At 38.0% G+C, this 24,856-nt stretch overlaps 1 protein-coding gene across 8 annotated transcripts in view; it reads right to left on the reverse strand.

Moving 5' to 3' along the window:
- The window catches only part of MIA2 (MIA SH3 domain ER export factor 2), a 79,692-nt gene extending 56,081 nt beyond the window's left edge, over nucleotides 1–23,611 (reverse strand). For 2 of the 8 annotated variants that reach the window (XM_082737755.1, XM_082737754.1), the window contains exons 1-6: nucleotides 23,322–23,611; nucleotides 20,615–20,748; nucleotides 18,045–18,131; nucleotides 13,634–14,861; nucleotides 7,896–8,099; nucleotides 7,689–7,789 (exon numbers count right to left, since the gene is read on the reverse strand). In XM_082737755.1, coding sequence (XP_082593881.1) covers nucleotides 7,689–7,789; nucleotides 7,896–8,099; nucleotides 13,634–14,861; nucleotides 18,045–18,131; nucleotides 20,615–20,748; nucleotides 23,322–23,436 — 1,869 coding nt within the window. In that variant the 5' untranslated portion in view covers nucleotides 23,437–23,611. Of the gene's footprint in view, nucleotides 1–778; nucleotides 3,137–5,100; nucleotides 5,274–7,688; nucleotides 7,790–7,895; nucleotides 8,100–13,633; nucleotides 14,862–18,044; nucleotides 18,132–20,614; nucleotides 20,749–23,321 lie in introns of those variants that run through there. The other 6 variants (XM_082737761.1, XM_082737758.1, XM_082737756.1 and 3 more) reach the window with 5 other exon arrangements.
- Between the last annotated feature and the right edge of the window lie 1,245 nt (nucleotides 23,612–24,856).

Below are 24,856 nucleotides of genomic sequence, written 5' to 3' on the forward strand. Positions count from 1 at the left end.
GACCAGTTTAGGTTTTATGTGTGGAGTATACTGGATCCCATTTATGATTTCACCCACAGTGAAGGAAAAAAATAGATCTGAAGCTTAAGAAAAAAAAAGGTTTGAAAACCACTGATGAAGCTTTGCGTTTGGAATCTGAGTATCTCTACCCTACTTCTGTGGCTCCCTTCTCTTACCTGTCATGGGAATAACGCAGCTTCAACATGCAGGGCAGGAACTCAGTAAAGGTAACTATTTCTATTAATCCTCCTTCAAAGACCATGATCCTGTAACCATGGCCTTTCCACACAACTTCTCTCCCGAGCAGGTCTTTGGTACAAAACAGCTTAAGGCTTTTACAGTTCCTCCTATATTTCATCTTTCCCTGGGTCAGTTCATTACTCATCCTCACCCAATGGGGTTATTCTTTTGTTACTAGGCCCCATATACTACTCAATCACAGAAAAGAGAATGGTAGGGGAAAAAAAGAAAATGTCCTTTTAAGAAAAACCTGAAGTCTAATCAGGTTTGATTTTTTTCCAGGGTTCAGTCCTTTTTAGGCCCTTTCTACCTAGAAAAACACCCTTTAACACCTATTCTCCTCAACAAAGTCTGCTTTATAACTCTGATCCATAAAGTACTCCTTCCAAATTGCTATCTATAGATAGCTACTAACCTGCATGCCCAGTGGAGCGCCTGCTTAAGATTCTCTAAGAAAGAAAGAAAACATTTCCACAATACTGTTTCCTGTCCCCCTGCGACCCCTGGACCAAGTAGCCCTGATCACGCCTGAACTCACCGTACGCAGCTTTTCCAGGACCAGCCCAAAGTACGACTGAGGGCCAGTCCTGGGCTCCTCCATGGCGCCAACGTCGCCTCAACTGGAGTGGCCGCAGCCAGGGCCTGACGTAGCCACAACAATTGGTATAGAACACGGCGGTTTGGGTCCGGAACCCAAACCTGCACCCGGCAACCGGAGCAGACCACCGCGGAGCCGGTTGCGGGGGGTTGCTGTTGGGAACCGCACCAACGAGCCTCACGTGTCCAATGCTGCCCACCCGGAGAGCCTCGCCCCTAGTTATGCTCTACGTCCTGAAGATCCGAAGGTCCAAGCCCGTCTCCAAGGAGCCCGCGACCTGCCCTCTCCTCGCGGTCCACTCCTCGATTTGGTTTCGGCCAGGCCGGAAATATGTACAAAATAAAATCATGTCTTGTTCCACAATATGCTTCTCTTCCTATAAACTCTACCTCTGTGAATGAATAAGCTGCATAGCCAGAAACCTGGCAGTCATTCTGGACTCCTCCTCTCTCTCACCCTTCCCATCCAATCAGCAAGATCCTACCCATTTTAGCTCTTAGCTACTAAATATTTCTCCCATTCAGTACCCTCTTCTTTATCCCTACTTGACTACTATGCCATCTCTCCCTACACCATTTCTAGTTTTGTTCTCCTTACATCTAACTCACATGCCACCATCAGGAAGCTACTTAAACCAAAAGTCTAACCACTGAAATTCTTCAAATGCTCTCCAGCACCTACATCAACAGGAATCTACTTAATGTCTCCAACAGGCATCTCTGCGCATCATTCCCTGAGCCTACTCTGTATTCGAGTGAGACACTTCTCTGCACTCACAATGTTGTTTCCTGTCCCCTCTGCTTAACCCATTCAGTTAGCCTGGAAAGGCTTTCCTACACACTCGACTGGATATAATCTCTCCTACCCCTCACTTTCCCTAGCACTTTCTGTGTATGATTTGGTAAGCAGTTCATCAGTTTCTACTTTGCACTATTTCCTTTTTCTTCTCTCCCTTAACAGACAGCTTGACACCAGTGGCCCTAATTCAGTCCATTTAAATTCTCCACAGAACTGTCTCTCTCACACACACAAATACACACACACACACACACACACAATCACTCGATGCACTTGGTTGAATGACTGAACACCATGACAACAGTACTTTTAATTTCGGTTACAAAAAAAACAATCCTTATAACTGACCCAATATTTTAAAAGACTTGATTTTTAATGCAAACATTTTAAAGCACAGGCATATAAATACCCCTCAACTGTCAGCAAAGGCACATAAACACTTAAGAGAGAAAAATCTACACAACTACACAAATTAACCTTAAAAAGACTAAAAACATTTTGAACACTGGGAGTTCAGGATCTCCAGATTTTACACTAGTACGACCTTTTACATTAACAACACACAGAAAGATGCGAAGAAAAATGTCACTTAGGGTAAAGTATCTTGAAAGAGCATTCTTTATTACAAGAAAACGCAGAATTACAATCCTAACTTCCCGTCCAGGTTTCGGTGTCCCTTCAAGACAACGAGAAGTTTCATCACTAAAAGGAATTCATTTCGAGGATTAGTCCTCAAGTTTCTCACAGTCGAGAGAACCACGTGTCATTGACCCCTGTTCAAAGCGAATAACATGACGGTAAAGCTATTCTTTTTAGGAATCCGAAAACATTTGACACACCTTTGCAAAATCCTGCTAGGTAAATGCTCTCTTCACCTTCCGGATCTCCAAGTCCCTTTCCAACACAGACACACACACAAACACACACACACACACACACAACCACCCCAGCAGCCTGCGAACCTGGCTACTGCCTCGGACACACGCAGGAGCCCGACAGCAGGTGAGAGGACTAGCTTCAGGACCTCTAACCACCGCCACCAGGACCGCAAAGCCATAAGTCGGCTGCTTCCTTCCCCGGGAGGCTCCTGCGACCCCTGGGCCAAGTAACCCTGATCGCGCCTGAACTCACCGTACGCAGCTTTTCCAGGACCAGCCCAAAGTACGACTGAGGGCCAGTCCTGGGCTCCTCCATGGCGCCAACGTCGCCTCAACTGGAGTGGCCGCAGCCAGGGCCTGGAGCCACAACAATTGGTATAGAACACGGCGGCTCTGGGTCCGGAACCCAAACCTGCACCCGGCAACCGGAGCAGACCACTGCGGAGCCGGTTGCGGGGGGTTGCTGTTGGGAACCGCACCAACGAGCCTCACGTGTCCAATGCTGCCCACCCGGAGAGCCTCGCCCCTAGTTATGCTCTACGTCCTGAAGATCCGAAGGTCCAAGCCCGTCTCGCAAGGAGTCCGCGACCTGCCCTCTCCTCGCGGTCCACCCCTCGGTTTGGTTTCGGCCAGGCCGGCGCGGGGAGGCGGGGACGCGAGGACGCGGTTAGTTTCCCCTCCCTCTTCGCGCGACGTGTCCTTGCCTCGCGCTCTTAAAGGGGCTGGAGCGGGACTTGGCGAAGCCTAGGACCGTTGGTAGTCGCGGGGCTCGAGGCAGAGACCCTGGGATTGGGCCTCAGGCTCTGCGCTGTGGTGTGGGCCGCACTGCCCAGAAGACTAGGGCAGTGGCTGAGGACCCCCTTATGTCAGGTGGCCGCGGTAGCGGTGAGGCTTTTCTTAGAGGCCCCTAGGCGTGGAGCCCCGCGGGGTGAGCGCAGCGCGGCCCCCTCGACCCAAGGGTGGAGGCCAGGTCTTGTACTAGCCCCCAGCGCTTTTCCCTCGCTGTCAGTTAGGAGCCTACCTGCGCCCGGGGCGCCTGGGTGGCTCAGTAGGTTAAAGCCTCTGCTTTCGGTTCAGGTCATGATCCAGGGTCTTGGAATAGAGCCCCGCATGGGGCTCTCTGCTCAGCAGGGAGCCTTTCCTCCTCTCTCTCTCTGTCTCTCTGCCTGCTTCTCTGCCTACTTGTGATCTCTGTCTGTCAAATGAATAAATAAAATCTTTAAAAAATAAATAATTTTTTAAAAAACTTAAAAAACAAAAAAGAGCCTATCTGCACCCCCACTGAAGCCCAGCGTATCCCGGGGGGATGCTGCCGGCCCAAGGAAACCGGCGCCGCCTTCATTCCAGTGAGAAAATGGCCTGCAGGGCCCGTGCCTGTGCGTCCTGCCAACCGCGTCCGGACTTCGGACTTTGGACAGGAAGGCGTCGCGGGTCAGCTGTGGTTTGGGCACAGTTGCACCTCTCCCACGCGGGAGAACATCGATCGCGTCTCCTCTGCCCAGAGGAGGATTGCAGGGGTTTATTCACTTCTACCTAAATTACCTGGGCACTTGCTAGGCAGAACTGTCTTAAATTCCAGGAGCTCCTAGTTACCCAAACGCTAAAGCAAACCCCTGTGGACTTTGGCTGAGCGATTGCTGTTCCCCTCCGAGAAGAGGAGCTAAAAGTAGCGCCTTACGGTCTAAATTTAGGACCCTATTCTTAGGTCTGTTGAATAAGGTATGGAGTGCTGGATTTGTTCATGGGAGACTTTTAGCTGACATAGGTGTAAAGGATAACCCGTAAGGCTTACTTGCCAGCAATAATTCTCAACAAACTCAGCCTGCTACAAGTCCTCGGTGAAGTAACAAAAAGGAAGCAGATTCTTCTTCCTAAATAAATCACTCCAGAGAACTCAATAGTTGAACAAAATCTTAAATCCTTAGGAAACTTCCCAAATGTAAACTGTCAGCAACAGAACAGTTGTCCCTAAAAGAATTTTTAAAAGGCCCAGGTTCACAGCAATTGATTTTTAGGACTAAAATGGGGCCTTAGTTGTTTGGAACTCAAAGTGCACTCTTTTGCCACATCAGCCTTCAGAGTTTCCAGGAACTATCAGTATCAGAACGCAGCAGAAATTGCTTAATAATTCTCCATTTTTAAGGTATTATACAACCTTCCTATAAGTTGGACAGTGTGCATTGAAATTATGTGAATAGCTTATTAAAGTCAAAACAAGCATAACATTTAAAATTTCAGAGTCACAGAACAATGTATATCAATTAGAGTACTGTATCGATAAAAAAATTCTTCAATATCTGAACATTTTCAAAAAACTCTAGAATCATTTTCAACTTTCAGGACTTATTTATAACCTAAAACATTTTTTTTAATCCTTCTGCCCACCCTAAGGCAGTCTGTGCCCTTTTCCAACTTTTCAATCATTCCATTCCAAATATAAAAACATAGATTAGGGTCAAAATAATAAATGAAATTTTAAAAAATCTAAAAGATTCCCCCATAACAAAAGGCAGTAAAATTTCAACTTAGTGCCAGATTCAAACCTAATTTCTCTTCTATACACTTAATAGTCATATAGAAACTTACCTCTTCCTCTAGATCATTCAATTCCATTTTTTAAAAAGTTCATGTTAAAATATCTTAACGTGTAAATAAAGTTTTACTAAGCACCTCATATCCTTGAAAAAGATTTCAGGTTCTCATACATCTGCTACACTCCTGTTTCCACACAGACTGTGATCCTGTTTTGACACTTGTGTGGTAAAGGGGAGCTGTAGGTGGAGTTGTGACTACCAACACAGAAGCCAATTTCATGGCCGTCACTCCTGATTAAATATGTTTTTTTTTTCTAACATATAATACACATTATTATCCTCATAAAAATTGCGATTGAAAAGAGATATACTGAACTTAATAACTGATAAAAATTAAATGTTTTGTTTGATAGTCTATTCATATAAAATACATGATTTTTACCATGTAAAAGATATTCAAAGATTGTTCTCAAATAGACATGGGATTTTGCTGTCTTATGTAGACCTACTTTAAGGGAACTGGAGAGCAAATGTTTTCAGTGTTAATGACAGCTACTAGGAAGCATCCAAGAACACTGGAAACATGCTAACAAGTAAACCTTGTCCACAACCCAGAAACTAATTTCCCTTAGGAAGGGCCCTGTTGAAAGTCTGTAGCTACTAGTTACACCCATTTAACAGGCAATGTCATGGGCTATAGAATCTAGTCCTTTGGAAGAAAACCAAACATGCTGAGCCACACTTTCATTCTCTGTACTAGTGATGTAAGAGTTGTTCTCAGAACATATTGAATCAGGAGTTACCTGCTGAACAAGAGCTGGGTAATTTCCTTTGTTAATTCCACATATAAATGAAGCATTCTAATTAAGAACAGATAAATGTTAGAACTCAAATAACTTCCTCAGTTATAAAGTAGATAAGAAGCAGTTTTAATTCCTATTACTTAAACAATTCAAAGAAAGTATGTTGTGTACAAAATCTAACTGAAATTACTAGCAAATAGAAACAATTACCTGAAACATTTACTCAGAAGAAAAGGAAAACTTTTCACGTAAATTTAACTGGAAAATTGCTCAAATTTTCCATTTACTGCAGCTATTCAAAGCTATATTATGGGAGCTTAGTAGATGCACTAGATTGTTAGAATTCTAGGTCTGGCAAGAATTCTTCAGAACATTTAGTCCAAACATCATGAACTTAAGGCCATACAGGTGAAATAAATGCAGGGAAATGAAGAATTTGTGTCAATTCATAGCCTTTATTAAATAAGTACTTTATATGAGAAGTGAGTATGGCATACTGGTTAATAAATTATTATTTTTTAATTTAGTATCTTCACTAGTATAATTTGTGGGGGGAGGGATGTGTCAGTAGGACATATCAGTATAGAATTAATTCCATGAGGAGATGAAAGTTTTATTACAACATTTTATAATCATCATTATTATTGTTATTCTTTTCTCATGATGGAGCAGATTTCTAAGTAAAGTTTTTAATCAGTTTTAAGACCAACTCATATGGGGTAAATTAATCACTTCTCTGGGCTTATTTTACAGGTAATATCAATTCTCTAGAACCTTAGCAAAGAAATAAAGTGAGGAGGAAGCCTCTGAAAGCAAAATGATACAGTTTTCACAGACTCTTATCATAGTCACCACCATCTACCTGGTCACCCAGACTAGAAACCTGATAAGTTATCTATACTTTTTTTATTTTCCTCTCCATCGACATTCAGTCAATCATAAAATCCAATGAAATCTATCTACAAAAGATCTATCTAGTTTTTCCTTCCAATCATTTTAACAACCACCATCAGCTATTAGACCAAAGGTTAAAAAATGTGTCTGGTGGGCCAAACTTGATCCACAGAACATTTTTTCTGATCTGTATGGTATTTCCTTTTAATCTGAATATTTGCCAGCATTCAAAATCAAGAGATTTCACACAAAATATCCAGATTTCCAGCTTATCTTGAAATATCAAAAGATCTGAGGGCACCTGGGTGGCTCAGTGGGTTAAAGCCTCTGCCTTCAGCTCAGGTCATGATCCCAGGATCCGGCTCTCTGCTCAGCAGGGAGCCTGCTTCCTCCTCTCTCTCTGCCTGCTTCTCAGCCTACTTGTGATCTCTGTCTCTCAAATAAATAAATAAAATCTTAAAAAAAGAAAGAAAGAAAGAAAGAAAGAAAGAAAGAAAGAAAGAAAAGAAATATCAAAATATTTGGCCAAACCAAGCTAAAGATAAATAGTAGCTACATCATTTGGAGAAAGCATACACACTCTGTTGGTTAGAATTCTCATCTTTAATTAATTCATTTCATTTGAGTTTATATACCTTGATTTAGACCTTCACCATTTATTTCCTAAACTAATGCAATAACTTCCTGACCAGGCCTGCATTTGGTCTTTACCTGTTTGCTGAAGATCAACAAACTTAAGGAAAAGTTTTAAAAAAAAATCCTTAACAATATCCATGCAACAAAACATTCCAGTAAGAGAAATCTTACAGGTAAGATCTCATGGAAAGAGAAACATTATGTAACAGTTGCATAGGGAAGATTCTCTCAAACATCATTTTCAACTACTGCTATATTTAGAAAAATAGATAAAAATTAATGCAAAAGATTTACAAGGTCAACTTACCCTTTCTGTAAGAATTATAATTGGTGAAAATGCAGAACTCATAAAATCACAAATGTCAATTTGAAATAAATATTTCAGAATCCAACACTCAGAAGCATCTTCTGTCAATTTATAAATAAAAATAAGTCAACACCTGATGTGAGGTAACTTTTAAATCTAATTTCTGCCTTAATTGCTGCATTAGAGAACAAATAACTTTTTTCTTACCTTCTTGAGAAGACAAAAAGTAATCAGTTGAAACCATTTGACTGTTTGGCAGGTTATTTTCCACAGATCTGTCTATTTCTGCCTGAGTATATCCTTCAGTACCTAGTAATGTTTTTGATTTTTCATCATTATTTTTAGAAGATGGAGTTTTGAAAAGTACTTCCTTATGAATTCTCCTGGGTGATTCTAATTCAGAAGCCATATCTGCAAATAAAATTAGAAATGTTTGGGTTTTTCTTTTAAGATTTATTTATTTTAAGGCAGAAAAAAAGAGCATGAGCATGCATTTGGGGAGGGGCAGAGGGAAAGAATCTTCAAGGAGACTCTCCACTGAGTGGGAAGCCCCCCCACACACGGCTCCACATGGGGCTCAATACAGAACTTAATCCCACAACTCATGAGATCATGACCTGAGCTGAAACCAAGAGTTGGACACTCAACCAACTGAGCCACCCAAGCACCCCTGGAGTTCCTTTAATACTTGCTTTGTTGTGGGCTTTCCTTTTGTTTTTTAAGCAGATCATTCTTTAAATTTTTGTGGTCATTGTGACACTTTTTTTTTTTTTTTAAGATTTTATTTATTTATTTGACAGACAGAGATCACAAGTAGGCAGGGCAGAGAGGCAGGCAGAGAGAAAGCGGGGAGCAGGCTCCCCGCTGAGCAGAGAGCCCAATGTGGGGCTCCATCCCAGGACCCTGGTATTGTGACCTAAGCCAAAGACAGAGGGTTAACCCACTGAGCCACCCAGGTGCCCCATGACACTTCTTAATGGAAAGAATTCACTAAATTATAAACTGCAGCCTGCATTAGTTCCTACTGCTAATGTAATAAATAACCACACATTCAGTGACTTAAACAGTACAAATATATTCTCTTACAGTTCTGGAGTCCCAAAATCAAGGTGTTGGCAAGGCTGTGTTTCTTCTGTAGGCTCTAGAGGAGAATCTATTTTCTTGCCTTTTCTACCTTCTGGAGGCAATCTGCATCCCTTAGCTCCTGGCCCCTTCTTTCATTTTCAAAGATAGCACTCTCCCTTACTCTGACCCTCCTTCCTTCCACCTTTAGCAGACCTTGTGATTATATGGGGCCACTAGGATACTCTATCCATCTCAGGATGCTTAATTTAATCATATCTTCAAGTCCTTTTTGCCATGTTCAGTAACATAGTCACAGGGTCTGGTAATTAAGACATGAACATCTTTGAATGGTCATTATTCAGCCTATGCCTTTTCTTTATTCTTTTACCAAGGAAGAATTTTTAAAACTATATACAATTGTATTCTCTACATCGTTTTCTTGTCCTAAAAACTATTTTTTAAAAAAAACTAACATAACTGTCAACAACTCTATTGTGCTAATAGGCTTGTTACTAAGAGTAAGATACTAAATATCTCTATATAGAATTTCTTTCCTCTTAGATACATTTATTATCTTAGGAAGTGTAATATTTAAATGTCATTGAAAAATGTATATCGCTGCCATTCAAGAAAATTGGTAAGATAGATTACTCTTACTTTATCTGTTAAAAACCAGGAGTCAAAATGACCAATATTATTTATACTATCTACAGCCTACCCTTTTTTAAAATTTTTATTTATTTATCTGATAGAGAAAGAAAGAGAGATCACAAGTAGGCAGAGAGGCAGGCAGAAAGAGGGGGAAGCAGGCTCCCTGCTGAGCAGAGAGCCTGATGTGGGGCTCCATCCCAGGACCCTGAAATCATGACCTGAGCCGAAGGCTGAGGCTTTAACCCACTGAGCCACCCAGATGCCCCTCCAGGGCAAATTATCATTATTTAAGTTATTTTAGCAATTAAGCAAAGATTAACACATTAAAATAATGTTTTATATGTTTATGTTGGCTCAGTAGAGGGAAAATACAGATATTTTAAGCCGAATATAAAAGTAAAAAACTTCAAGATATTCTCATTCAACTGTTAGTAAAATACATGCTTCCATGAGTATACAGAGATATATGCTTGTTTTCTCCTTCAGACCCAATAACAGCATAAAGTTGTGCTGAGGAATCAAATTAAAATCAATAGTAAATTGTATTTTGGATTTCATTCCTACGCTATGAATGAGTATAGCAAAGGCAAAATTATACATTTCCTTAATTTGGTGATCTCATGAAATTGACATTCTGCTTCAATAACTGCCATAAATTTCTGAGAAGGAACTCAAGAAATTATAAATCTTATCACAGCTTTTTTTTTACAGAATTCATAAATCTATAGTGGCAGAGAAAAATTTTATATTATCCAATTGATAATATGATCATTAGGGAAAATATGTTTTATTTTGAATTTCAGTGTAACAAGGCTGATATTTATTTAAATAAGTATTGATATTTTATTCAAATAAAATATTCCTGATTTTTCTGATTTTATGCTACATATTAAGTATTTAAATGATTTATACCTTTAATGACAACATACCTAGGTTCAAATTAGGAATGAAGATGCACGTGCACATCTTTTTGAGAACCCTCATTTTAAAAAGATTATCTGGGGCGCCTGGGTGGCTCAGTTGGTTAGCCATCTGACTTGGGCTCAGGTCATGATCTGGGGATCCTAGGATCCAGCCCTGAGCTGGGATTCCTGCTCAGTGGGGAGTTTGCTCCTCATGCTCTCTCTGTACCTCTCCCCTGCTTGTGCTCTCTCTCTCTCTCTCAAATAAATAAAATCCTAAAAAATAATAAATTAAAAATTAAAAGAATTATCCTTCCCCAAAATTAATTGAAAAAAGCTTTAATTTGTACCATGTCAAAATTTCCCACATTTGTATTGTTGGATCATAAGCATATCTAATAGTCATTTATTTTAAAACAATTCAATTTTCAAACATAGTTTAAACTGATCATTTGATTGAATTAACTAATCAGAGGTAAAGGGGAAAAAAAGTTTTAACAAGTCCTAGCCTGAAATATAGTATTCAGGTAAACTGTGGGATTTACTTCTCAGTTACTTTTTAAGATAAGAGGAGGAAAGTATCAATGCAGTTTTGAAAAGCAGTATTAAAGATTAGTAAGAGAATTATTCAGTGTCTAATTTTGCACTTTCAATTACAAATTTAACATAACACTTTGATGCAGTGATTTATTTGGCATTGTTCAAAAGATGAAAGTCCCAAGTAAGCAAACTCATATCAGTAATTTAATAATGCCACCAGTAAACATTAAAGTAAAAACTGAGCAGTTGGGGGCCTGGGTGGCTCAGTTCGTTAAGTGTCTACCTTTAGCTCAGGTCATGATCCCAGGGCCCTGGCATGGAGCCCCACATCAGGCTCCCCACATCAGGCTCCCTGCACAGCGGGGAGACTGCTTTCCAGGCTCCCATCCCCCTGCTTGTGTTCCCTCTCTCGCTGTGCCCCTCTCTGTCAAATAAATAAATAAAATCTTTTAAAAAAATTAAAAAATAAATAAGTTCAATTGGAGTCCTTTTATAAAAGTTATTAATATTTTAATATAAATAACTGTTCCCTAATTTATCTGTTTTGTAAATACCTATGTCAGTATATTAGTTTTTCTGTAAATCTGGTTTTCCCAGGTCTCAAACTTTCATAAATATTGATTTAAGATCAGTCATTCATTTTTCATGAACTCTTTCTGAATAAGGCAAATTTTCATTTGCTATTTCCTAAAAGAGTTGTTGAAATTATCCAAAAATTTTGGCTGTTGTAGCTCTTTTCCAAGAACCAAAAAATTGGACCTGTAGCTTTATCTGAATTTTTTTTAGTATTCCTTTTTAAAAACAAATTTTACATGACCCCAGGTTATTTTCTATTTAATTAATACCATAATATTTTGGAATAATATAATTTGTTTATATAGAATGACATATCTTTTTTAGAAACTTAAAGAAATTTCTGAATATTTTCACAAAAGTCCCTCAAAACTAATTATAATTGCAAAATTGCCCTATTCTCATTTGATTATTCTCGAAGTTTTCATATTTAGAAATTCTCTTAGCATCACTAATGAAATAATAAATAAATTCTACTAAAGTCATATTCAGGCTGTCCTTGAGTTTCTATACATATATTCTAAAATATTTCCGTATATCTGTATTTTGAACCTTTTTTATTTCTGGACCTGATGTTGTTTTGCTTTATTTTAGTCTCACTTATTCTTCCTAATTTCTCTTATTTGCTTTTTCATAAATATTCTTTTAGGAACTAAAAACTGTAAAACAAAATAACTTCCTCTTTAGCCTTTGGCATCATGTCTTTAATATTTTTAGCCATTAAAATGCATCACAGGGGTGCCTGGGTGACTCAGTGGGTCAAGCCTCTGCCTTCAGCTCAGGTCATGATCTCAGGGTCCTAGGATCGAGCCCCACATCAGGCTCTCTGCTCAGCAGTGAGTCTGCTTCTCCCTCTTTCTGCCTGCCTCTCTGCCTACTTGTGATTTCTCTCTGTCAAATAAATAAATAAAATCTTTAAAAAAAAAAAAGCATCACACCTACATCTTTCTCATTTAGAAAAGGGTAAGACTCTAAGTCTACATTCTGATTAAGGATATTAAGTAAAGAGCTCACATTTTGGAGAATATTAAGAAATGACATATAGTTCTGGAAATTCAAGAAAATCAACCATTTCTGATGGAAATAAATGTGTTTTCTTCTGAGTTTTCAACAGTGTTGATCTCTTCTTGTGAAAGGTTATCTGTCATTCTAGGGTTCAATCGTTCCTGGATTATTGGCCAGCATTTACAGAGTTTCTAATCTATCTATCACAGAGACATCAGAATGGAAATGTGAGAAAGTCATGTTATATAATTCTTTACTTAAAATAGAATCCACAGGTTTTTAATCATAGGAATTGCTAGATATCTAGACATCTAGATCTAGAAGTATCCTCTGATACTCTGCCCTCTTCCATTGCCTACTGTTAAGCTACCAGAATTGACAGAAAACCATTCAAATATAGTTACACTGGGATGTTATTAATGAGCTAATAAGTTAATGTAAATGAGCAAAAAGAAATCTTCATTTACCAAAATAGAAAGTCAAAGGACATCATCAAGTATAAATCAAAGCAGAACAATATAAAGGTTTTATTCAGAAAATAGAGATAAATACTAAAAGAAACTGGCTAAGAAAGAAAGAAAGAAAGAAAGAGAAATTACTGTCTCTGGAACAGAGGTGAGAGTAGAGATGGACACAGGGAAAAATTGGTTTTGTTTAAAAAGACAAAAAAAAGCCTTAGTACTAATTATATTTTAAAACCTGTTTACATATATTACTTCAATAAAAATAAACACTTATTGCAAACTATCTTAAGATCTTCTTGGAATATCTGTATATCTCCAATCATTCCTCTTCCTTGGTATTTTATTTTATAATATTAAGATCTTAGTCCCAGAGTAAACCAGAAGTTAATAAACGGTAGTTAATAAGGTTATTGTTGATTATTGAGTATTTTGAGAAACATGGATTTCTGGACTTTTTCATCTAATTTGTACTTACAAAAATAAATTATGTTTAAAAAAATTAATTATATTAGGGGCACCTGGGTAGCTCAGTCAGTTAAGCCTCTGCCTTCAGCTCAGGTAATGATCCCAGGGTCCTGAGATCAAGCCTCATATCAGGCTCCCCGCTCAACAGAGCACCTGTATTCTCCCTTTCCCTCTGCTGCTTTCCTGCTTAGGTGTGTGCTCGCTCTCTGTCAAATAAATAAAATCTTTTATAAATAAATAAGTATATACACACATACAGTTATAGATATTTTATACCAACCTGACTGACTGGATATGCTTTTTAGCATCATAGCTTTCATATTATCTGTGTGATAATTTTCAGCTGAAAATTGTTCTGTTTCATCATTTTCAATTACATTATCTTCATCCTGTATCTGTTCAGAAAATGGCAATTCTGTTTCCTTTGGAATGTCCTGGAAGTTCCAAGGACTGTCCAAATTATATAAGAACTTTTTAAAATATGGTAAGGTATCAGAATCATCTGTTTTCTCTGGGGCTCTTTCCTGGCTTACTTGATCTTCAGTTTCCATAATTTCTCTTGTTTCTATTTCTTGTTCCTTATCAGGGTCAAATTTGCTTGTTGGCAGTTGTTCATGTTTATCTCCTCCATATCCTTCTTCACTTTTTCCATCTTCTGATATAATTTTATCTTCATTGGTATATACAAAGCCTAACATACCAAAACCAAAATCAAACCAACTTGGCTTGAGAATTGAGGTATCATTGGCAATTGCGTCTTCTTTTTCTGTTAATATTTCTGTGCATGGAACTGTGGGTTCTTCTTCAGATGATATGGAATTAGGAACATCTTGTAGTGGTGGATTGCTTCCTTTTGACAATAATTCAAGCCCTGTATCCTCACCTCCAAAACCTAAATAACTTTGAAAACCACCCCCAAACCAACTAGTGGCTTCAGGACTGTTAATGTTCTCTGACTCCGAACCTAGTTCAGACTGTTTCTTTGGCACTAAATCAAATTCCAATTCAGGTTCTTGCTTTTGTTCTGTTTGGGGTTCATCATTATTTAATTCCTCTAGGTCATTCTCATCTTCTCCTGCTATTTTTCTACTTTGAAATGAACTTTCTTGTAGAGGTTCACTAACTGATTCAAAAGTCTTTCCTTCAGCTAGTTCCCTTCCAAATCCAAACCATCCTTTTACTTCAGCTGAGGATAGTGGGATGTGATCCACTTCTGGAAGAGAATCCTCTTTCATACTTCCAGCGTCCAATTCTTCCCAGTCTTTTGATTCACTAGTACTTCTGATATCTTCAGGAGCTTCTGAAGATGGAAACTGATCTTCAAACAAAGTACTTTCAGAAGCTGAATAAAATCCAGATTCTGTCTGAAAATCACTTTCATACACACTAGACTTTTGGTCTTTATCTTCTTCATATAGATATATATTTTTGTCATCATCACTGTTTAATTCACTGTCTTCATTTTCAAATGTGTAACTTACTCCAAGAAGACAAAGAAAATCAGATTCCTATAAGAGAAAAACTGATTGACATACATATACTAAAAATCCTTGTTTTTTCCTTAGTCACTTAAGATAGATGACTATGATTTTCCCAAGACCATACAACTAGCCCAACAGCACAATAAAAACTAAAATCAGATCTCCTAATCTCAATCATTTATATCACAACTGACTCAGGGTCAATTATATAAATCTAAAAGAAAAATCAAGGCTTTGAGTATATTCTGAAAATAAACTCTTGATGTAAAGGCCTACATGTCCATAAAATCTTGCTTCTTTTAAGAGTGTACTAACCAGACACATGCAGCTGTGTGGTGATTTGAGAGTGGAATTTCACAGTACATGGCCACAGCTCAGACAGCCCAGAGACTCTAAAGCCTGAAGGCCTTCTTAAAAGTTGCACTACAACATTTAGACTTTTTAAATTGAGATATGGTATATAGCTAATTGCAGTAGAGAATCCTTTTTCATTCATAGAACAACTGAATCAGCAAGAAAAAAAATGGTGAAGTTAATATTTTTTTAAATTTTACTTTAAGTAGGCTTCACACCCAATGCAGAGCTTGAACAAGAGTTCAAGAGTTCCATACTCTACCGACCAAAGTTATTATTTTTTTTTCAAAGTTATTATTTTTTAATCTGAAGGTATAAAACAGTGATATGTAGTTCTCTTTGGATATGATCATTATGAAATGAGAATAAAGTTCAGAATTTTTAAAGATTTTACTTATTTATTTGACAGACAGAGATCACAAGTAGGCAGAGAGGCAGGCAGAGAGGGAGAGAGGAGGAAGCAGGCTCCCTGCTGAGCAGAGAGCCCAATGTGGGGCTCAATCCCAGATCCCTGAAATCATGACCTGAGCTGAAGTTAGCGGCTTTAACCCACTGAGCCACCCAGGTGCCCCAGAGTTCAGAATTTTTAAAAACTGAACTTCAAAATTGAAATTTTATAATGTTGTAGGCACTGCAGTAGAATATGTGCTTGAGAACAGATTCCGGAGCCAACCATTTGGGTTTAAATCCTGACCCTGACATTCACCTCTGTGAACTTGGGTGAATTACATGACATTTTTATGTCTCATTCTCCTCATCTATAAAATGAGGATAATGACATATGGTATCTTATGTATCTATCTTATATGGGTGTTGTGGTGTGAGGATTAAATAAATGAAGTGCCTAGAATAGTTAGTAACTATCTGTAGTAAACGCTAGCCTCACCCAGCTCAAATTACACCAGCCCAGATGAGCCAGTAATGTAAGGGTAAAAAGGCCCAACACCTTGCTCTATTCCAGGCAACTCTTGAAAGGCCATCCCAGGTTCAGAGTTCCTTATGGAATCAACTGAGACCTTTGTAGCAACGGCATCACAGTTTAACTTCTCTGTCCAATCCTGCTCTTTCTTTTGGTCCCTCACAGGTGTTATTCCTAAGAGTAATCCCCAGTAAACTTCTTGAGTGCAAAAGTCCTCCTCAGAGTCTATTTCTCAGGGAACTTGACTAAGAATGTAGGGCTTCTGTATGCTTCCTATATGCTGTACACTGTGCCAGGTGCTGAAATTCTACAGTAAACAAAAGAAAAAAGTGAATTGTGATAAGTGCTGTGGAGGATATAAACAGGAATCTGTGATTAAGATGTAGTAATCCCGCAAGAATCATCATGGATGGCCTCTCTGAGGCACTGATGGTTACGTGGTGATAAACAGGATAAGAAGAAACTAGCTAAGTGAAGAACCTGGGGAAAGCATTTGAACCAGAATTGGGTCTCTGGGGTGGGAAAGTGTTTAGCATGTTCCAAGAACAGTCAATAAGCGAACGTGGCCAGGAGCATAGTAAGTGAGGAAAGAGCAGTGTCAGGTCATTGGGAAGGGGGTGGAGGACAGGAGCAGATCGTGTAGAGCCAGGGTGAGGAGCTAGGGGCTTGATTCTAGGTTCATTGGAAAGCCATTCACAGGCTTTAAACTAAAGGAATGACAGCTGAAGTTTTGTTGGGTTTTTTTGTTTTTGTTTTTGTTTTTGTTTTATGGTATTTTTTTGTTTGGGTTTTGTTCGTATGAGATCCATTGCTATTTGGAAAATGTATTGGAAGAGGACAAAGGTAGAGTCAAGAAGATCAATATTACAGTATTATAATCAAGAGATGATGAGGCCTTGGATTGGGGCTATGGAGAGAGTGAAAATGACAAGAAGACGATGTATTTCAGATATATTTTGGAGATAAAACTGACAGGACCAGTAATTATACATTGAACTGACTGTTAATCCCAGAATTTATGCTGAGAAAGAGCCAGATAATAGACAGTTTGCTTGATTAGGCTGACTCATCTCACATTAACCTTATTTAAATGTCCTTAACCTGGAATCTGAATTAAATAGGCTAATCAGGGACGCCTGGGTGGCTCAGTTGGTTAAGCAGCTGCCTTCGGCTCGGGTCATGATCCCAGCATCCTGAGATCGAGTCCCGCATCGGGCTCCTTGCTCTGCAGGGAGCCTGCTTCTCACTCTGACTCTGCCTGCCTCTCTCTGTCTGCTTGTGCTCGCACTCGCTCTACCTCTCTCTCTCCGACAAATAAATAAATAAAAATAAAATCTTAAAAAAAAAAAAGGCTAATCAAACTTACATTTTCTCATTATCAAGCCCAACATTATCAAACCCCACAATATCAAGCTCATTTAAAACTCAACAGAAAAAGAAATTATACAGATATGAGATCTAGAGAGAGTGATGGAAAATAAATTTTGTCCCAGTAGTATAACACTAATAAAAATTTCTAATACTTTTATAGCACTTACTAAGTGCTATTCTATATGTTTTACATATGTTCATCTTTCCCCAATAAATTTATGAAGTAGCACTCTATTATAATCATCATCCTCATTTTACAGTTTAGAAAATTAAAGTATACAAGGCTACAGTCAGTCTTTGAACTCAGTCCAGACTCTATCCTGCTCTCAACTACTTTACTCTACTACCTGTCTGTAAATTTTTCAGAAAGTAGTATGTCTGTCATCAACTTTGTCTTACCTCATTTTATTCACATACTCAAACTATTCCTAGATTAAGTTCTCAGACCAACTATTTTATATATTCACTACACAAGATAATTAGCCAATGGACACTTACACTACAGAAAGCTGTTTAGCCAAGAAATTATAAATTAAATTAACAACTGAAATGTTATTAATACTCACTTTAGTTGATATCTCAACTTCCTCAGATATGAACACCTCTTCAATCTGTACTGCATCTCTGGGAAAATATCCAAAGTCCTTTCCTTTCTACCAAAATGAAGAATAAAGATTAGTAAGGAGGAGTGGTCGAAGCTATAGTAACTATGGAGCCTAATTTTGCCCCACATCCTTGGCTTTCATCTATCTCAAATCACAAACATTAATTGGCTTTCATTTACCATCTAAAAGAAAGTGAGTGAAATCATATTCTTTTATTTAATTTTAAGTAATCTCTGTACCCAATGTGGAGTTCAAACTTAGAACCTCCAAGTTCAAGAGATGCACACTTTACCAACTAAGCTGGCCAGACACCCCTATTATTCAAAAGAATAGTACTAAATTGAGGGAACATAGAGCCAAGTTGTAAAAGACCACTTTTTCAAACTTCTGAAGGAAAACTGTCCCACACACCGATTTTGTTCCTTTTGATGTTTGTCAATGACCTTCCTTACACAGGTGGACCCCAGATTTACACTGTAAACTGGGGATATCAAAAGGCAAAGGAATGGTGGCAGTAGCCAAGCCAGATGGAGCTGTGACATATTCAACATTTTCAGGATGTCAAAATGAAGTAAGAGGTTTAAACACTGAAGGACTAAGATGGATTCATGAAGACAGCAGAGATCTATACATCCTCCTAGGAGGATTTGGTTCCATTCAACTTTTCTGCAGCTACCTTGATAATAAGGATCTTCTTAATCCAGTTCAAGTACATAGAAGATGTCCCCCAAGAGTGAAGGCTTCACCACTCCACTCTCAGTCCATTTCCTATCCGCGGCAAAGTTTAAAGGCCAAGTTTTGGTCCCGTGATCCAGCACCACTACACCTCGATGGTGGTTCTTCCAGCTCCGTAGCTCCTGCAGCTATTTAGAACCTGATAGGCTGTGGGTGAACTCTGCAGTGTGGTTTCTTGAACAGCTTCCTGCCTGGACTAAAACACCTAATGCATGGAGCTCAGTATGCTTGAAACTTCACCCTGGCTCCACACATTACATGCTGCTTTTGTGTGGAACTATCATTTTCACACACAGAAACCAAGAAAGAATGCTTTTTTTCCCTCTTGTGATACCTATAGTGTCATTTATCTTACAGCTGCATTGGTTGCCTCTAATGTGTTCAGACATACACTGGCATGTGTAAGAGACCATAAGCAGTAAGGAATCTTTGGAACTGCAGAAGTCAAATAATTCTAACCATTGACAGTCAGGGGTTGAGTCATATAGCTCCTGATGCTAAAAAGCAAGATAGAGTCGAACAGAACCTGCTCCTTCTAATAGTGATCACAGAGGCTACACAACAGAAAAATCTGTTGCATGCTCCATATGGAAATGATGTATGCATCAGGTTGGTCACACTTGTTCAACATGGGAGTAAAACTGCTTATACCATCTTTTTATTATAAAGTATAATGATACCATCAGAGATACACATGTTTCCAACTGAAAACACTAATCATTAATTTTCCTGTTACATATTTAGAGAGTTTACTTAGGCTTCTAGGAATTTCCGTGTAATAGGACTTTGGGCCAAATAAAAGGCTCTCCCACTTGTTGTTTTTCATGAAAAACTCACACACATACCTTGATTCTCTAGGCTACTCATCTCTCTGAGGATCTCTTCAATAAGAACTCTATCCCTGGGGTGCCGGGGTGGCTCAGTCCATCTGCCTTTGGCTCAGGTCATGATCTCAGGGACCTCGGATCAAGCCCCATGTTGGGCTCCTTGCTCCACAGAGATTCTGTTTCTCCCTCTCCTCTGTACCACCACCCCTACCCTGCCCATGCTCTCTCTCTCAAATAAAGAAATCTTTAAAAAGAAGAAGTCCTTTATGTGCTCAGAAAGACATGTCTTTTAATCTGATTAACTAAAACTTCCCAGTCGCTCTTAAACTTAGCCATTGGCAGCACCATGGGATCACTGGTGCTGCCTAGATATCCCATAATCTCCACCAGCACCTCTAAATTTTATTCACCAAGTAAATATAAAACTTAACTTCAAAAACTCTGCATGCTATGTAAAAATAATTTCAAAGCACTCTTAGTTCTCTATCCCAACCAGAATGCCTTCCCAAAATACTACTTTTGTATAAATTTTGGAACCAAGACTGAACATGACCATTTTTGTTTGTTTAAATATGTTAAGAGTGGGGTGCATGGGTGGCTCAGTTGGTTAAGCATCTGACTCTTGATTTGGGCTCAGGTCATGATCTCAGGGTCCTGAATCAAGCCCCATGTAGGGCTCTGCACCCAGGAGGGGAGTCTTCTTGAGGTTCTTTCCCTCCCCCGAATCATGCACATGCACTCGCTCTCTCTCTCTCAAATAAATAGATTTAAAAAAATATATATGTTAAGGGTTTTAAATATATATTATATATATAAATATATATTAAATATATATTACTATATTTACTATATATACTATATATGTAAAGTACTTTAAAATGTATTAAAGCTCCTGTAGAAGTGAAAAGCAGGTATTCTGTACAAGCTAGTCATTGATTCTACATTCAGTTTTTAAAACTAGATACTTACACTTCCTGCCCACAAATCTTCCCTTTCTCCTGCAAGTTTAACATAAACAGATATCTCTTCTCCCTTAGTGAAGTTCAGGTATCGGCAGTCAGGTCCTCTGTAATCTCTCATGGCTAAGACTCTGCTTATTAAAGCTATGTAAACATGTGAGAAAAACACACAATTTAATTTAAAGTGATATTTCTCCCCCTCCCATATTGCCCTCCTCCAGTCTATCCTATGTATTTCCAAATTCTAATTTCTTCATACCATTTATTACCTCAAAAACCTACAAAGACTTCCCACTGCACACAGAATCAATTCTAAGCTCTTTGGCTTGGTATCTAAGGCTATCCATAATCTGATCCTCTTCCTTATTTAAAATGACTTCCTCTTATTCCTTTACAGTCAAGTTCATCTATCCATTGTCCCTGGAATATGTCATTATCATTCTTATTAGAAAGGAAAGGTAAAGATAATTTGTTTTCTTCCTAGCACCTACTACAGTAGTCCCCCTTATCTGTGGGAGATATGATCCAAGGCACCTAGTGGTTGTCTGAAACCACAGATAGTACTGAATGAACCCTGTATATACTATGTTTTTTCCTATGTATACATACATATAATAAAGTTTAATTTCTAAATTAGGCACAGTAAGAGTTTAACAACAATAATAGTAAAATTGAATTGTAACAATATACTGTAATAAAAGTTATGCGACAGGGGCGCCTGGGTGGCTCAGTGGGTTAAGCTGCTGCCTTCGGCTCAGGTCATGATCTCAGGATCCTGGGATCGAGTCCCGCATCGGGCTCTCTGCTCAGCAGGGAGCCTGCTTCCTTCTCTCTCTCTCTGCCTGCCTCTCAGTGTACTTGTAATTTCTCTCTGTCAAATAAATAAATAAAAATCTTAAAAAAAAAAAAGTTATGCGACCAATCTTTCTCAAAATGTATACTGTACTTATTCTTCTTAAAATGATGTGGGATGATAAAATGCCTCCCTAATGAGAGGAAGTGAGGTACATGGGGTAAGCACTATGACATAGAGTTGGGCTACTACTAATCTTCTGGCTGCACATCAGAAGGATCATCTGCCTTTGGACCATGGTTGACCCCAGTTAACTAGAACCATGGAAAGTGACCCATGGATAAAGGGGACTTCTGTATATTCCAGGCATTATGTAACTCTTTCCTATCTTTATTTTATTAAAACAGACCTATAAGGTCAATAATCTTCTATCAGTCCAACAAATGAGCCTTTAAATAAGTCTTAGAGAGTTGGTCACACACCTTATAAATGGTGGAGCCAGATTTGCACTGAGATTGTTATTTTCACTTCAATATGCCTTCCATATTCTGAGATTTTCCTTTCTGTTCTTTCTGAAGCCTAAAAACCCTTCAGTCTCTCTTTGTGATCAACTCATATTCTACTTCTAGGAGACATTCCAAACTGGTCCAGCCTGTTCACCCCTTTTCTGAACTTCAATATTACCTATTCAATATTACCTTAAGTTGTATTGCTATTTACTTTTTCATGTTGATCTAATTCCTGGAGGTCAAGAAACTTATCTGACATTTCATTTTATTTCTCTTAGATACACACTCTGACCCCTCCAGACTCAGAACATAATAGACCTTCAATAACTATAATCATAACTACATATACTAGATTTAGCCCTTCAATACATAAAGTAATATACATACCATATTACCTATTATAATTATACTAACATATGTAAAACATTTTGATTAAGTCATATGATTAAAGTTAAAATAATAATATAAATTACTATAAATTTGAATGTTCCCTTTCCATGTTTCATGTCTGGAAAATGAGGTTTTAAAGAGGGAAAGAAAGCTTATTACTATTATAAAATATCATCTAGTAAATCTCTACATATCAAATTATATATCCAAATGATTTAGGATAATGTTTACTCATAAAACATTTACTTATATATTATTACTTTTCTACTAATAATGTTTTGCATTTTTAATTTATATGTTGCAAATCAGAAATAATTCTCACATACTGAAGAGATAGAACATATTTACAACAATTGTAATATATTGTGATACTATTCATCTTGTACCCTAATGCTAATAACAGAAAATAACTTCGTAAGCAATAAAATGAAAATTAGTTTTTCTTTGTAGAAAATAGGAGAAAGCTAATATTCAAGGATGTAAATAAAATTATGTACTCCTAACACTGATTTCATTATTTTTACATGATAAATGAACACAGAAATGATTAATGTTTGATAAAACTTAGGTAATAAATCATGGTGATACAAAATATATTTTTAGAAAACTCAAGAGAATCAGAAAGTTCTGATGTGAAATAGAAACTAAAAAATATAAAGCTTCATAAATAAAGAACTATCAAATGGCTTGAAATCTTTTTAATACAAATCAATACAAATCAATTTAGCTATCTTCAAAAATAGTAAAAGCGCTGATTTGTTTTTGAGGCCCGGATTAATATCTTTATAATTTCTCTTATACTTATATATCAGACTGATCTTTGCCCCTTGATACACTTACATTAAAAATTATCATGAAATGCTTTGCTTCAAACATTTTATATAGGGAAGTATATTTTATAATTGCAAATATTGCTCAATGATATTAATGCTTACTTCCTTCATACATATCCACAATAACATATTATGTCACTTCAGAACCGTAGTTTAAGAGGAAAAGAAGGAAAAAAAGAAAAGCAAACTTACTTTCACATTCCAAGTCACCACATTTTTTTAAATCTGCCAGCAGTTTTGTGCCCTCAAGACACTTTGTCAGAGAAATTACCAAAAGGAGAATTCTGTGAACTCTAAGCTCCGCCATGCTAAAACAAGCAGGAATCCCAAACAAGGTTTAAGCCAATTGTTTAGCCGGTAACTATACCAGCCAAAACAAGAGATACCCCACTCTGTCTAAATTTAAAAGAAAAAGGTTTTTCTAAATCCCTTTATAAATACATTTTTCAACTGGCATTTAGGCTTAACTTGAGGGACAAACGCTCTCTATCCACAATCTGCAGTGTCAGGTATCCAGATAATACATAAGGGTTTAATAATTAACAGAGATTTTTAGTTGGACTCAGGGCTTATAAAGGTGACCCATGTAAAGCTGTCTCACTTAAAGGCAACTTGCTTTCCACAGAACGGTTCTTAAACAGGCCTCCGTAAAAAGGGAGCTCATCTCTTTATGTTAAAGTCTTAGGTAGGTCAGTCAATAAATACAACTGAGTATTTCCTGCATACGGATACCATTATCAGTGGAGAAAGTATATCGTTAGATGTAGAAGCAGTAATGATTTACACTAAAAGCATGACTTTGAAATATGATGAAAGTTGTTTTTTAAAAATCCCACTTTCAGGGGTGCCTGGGTGACTCAGTGGGTTAAAGCCGCTGCCTTAGGCTCAGATCGTGATCCCAGGGTCTTGGGATTGAGTCCCACTTCGGGCTCCCTGAACAGTGGGGAGCCTGCTTCTCCGTCTCCCTGCTTGCTTCTCCCCCTGCTAGTCCCCCTGCTTGTGCCCTCTCTCCCTTTCACCATCAAATAAATAAATCGATTTTTTAAAAAAATTAATAGTTCAAATGTGGTAAGAATGTTCCAGGTATTAAACAATTATGCGATTTAACTCTTACATCGACTGTATAAGGTAGGTAGTGTTATCATCCCCTATTTTGCATGCGAGGAAACTGAGGTACTATTAAGCTAGCTAGATATTATCTAATGTTATTGCTGCTTAAAAGAGATCAAAGCCCTATATTGGGACTCTCGGCATTAAACACTTGATCTTTGTAGATTTGGGAAAGCACAGTTGTCCTATTTCAACTTTGAGAGGGTATTTTTCTAACGCCTTGTTTGCTGTACCTCTTCCCTATATTTGGCCATGCCACAGTGTGCCAGGCTTACGGAATACAGCAGTTGTATGACACCGTACTCCCCCTAGTGCCTGACAGAAACAAAGCAAATATTCCGCACCTGAGCAAGTTAAAGTGAAGGACTTCTACTTTCAGGATCCTAACTACAACAACAAAACACTGTGTTTGTTTGTTTGTTAGTTTTCCAAAAACAATAGTAAGAAGCCCCCTCTCTCAGATTAAATATTTTTACATCTTTAGAAAAAATCTGAATGAATGAATTTGAGGATCATTTGGCTGGCAGTCAGAACACTGTATAGTTGTTCACATGCACACACAAAAAACTGTAGTTTCTTGGGGCTCCTGGGTGGCTCAGTCAGTTAAGCATCTGCCT

The sequence above is a fragment of the Mustela nivalis genome (assembly GCF_964662115.1).
Source record: "Mustela nivalis genome assembly, chromosome: 6".
NCBI classification, from domain to species: Eukaryota; Metazoa; Chordata; class Mammalia; order Carnivora; family Mustelidae; genus Mustela; species Mustela nivalis.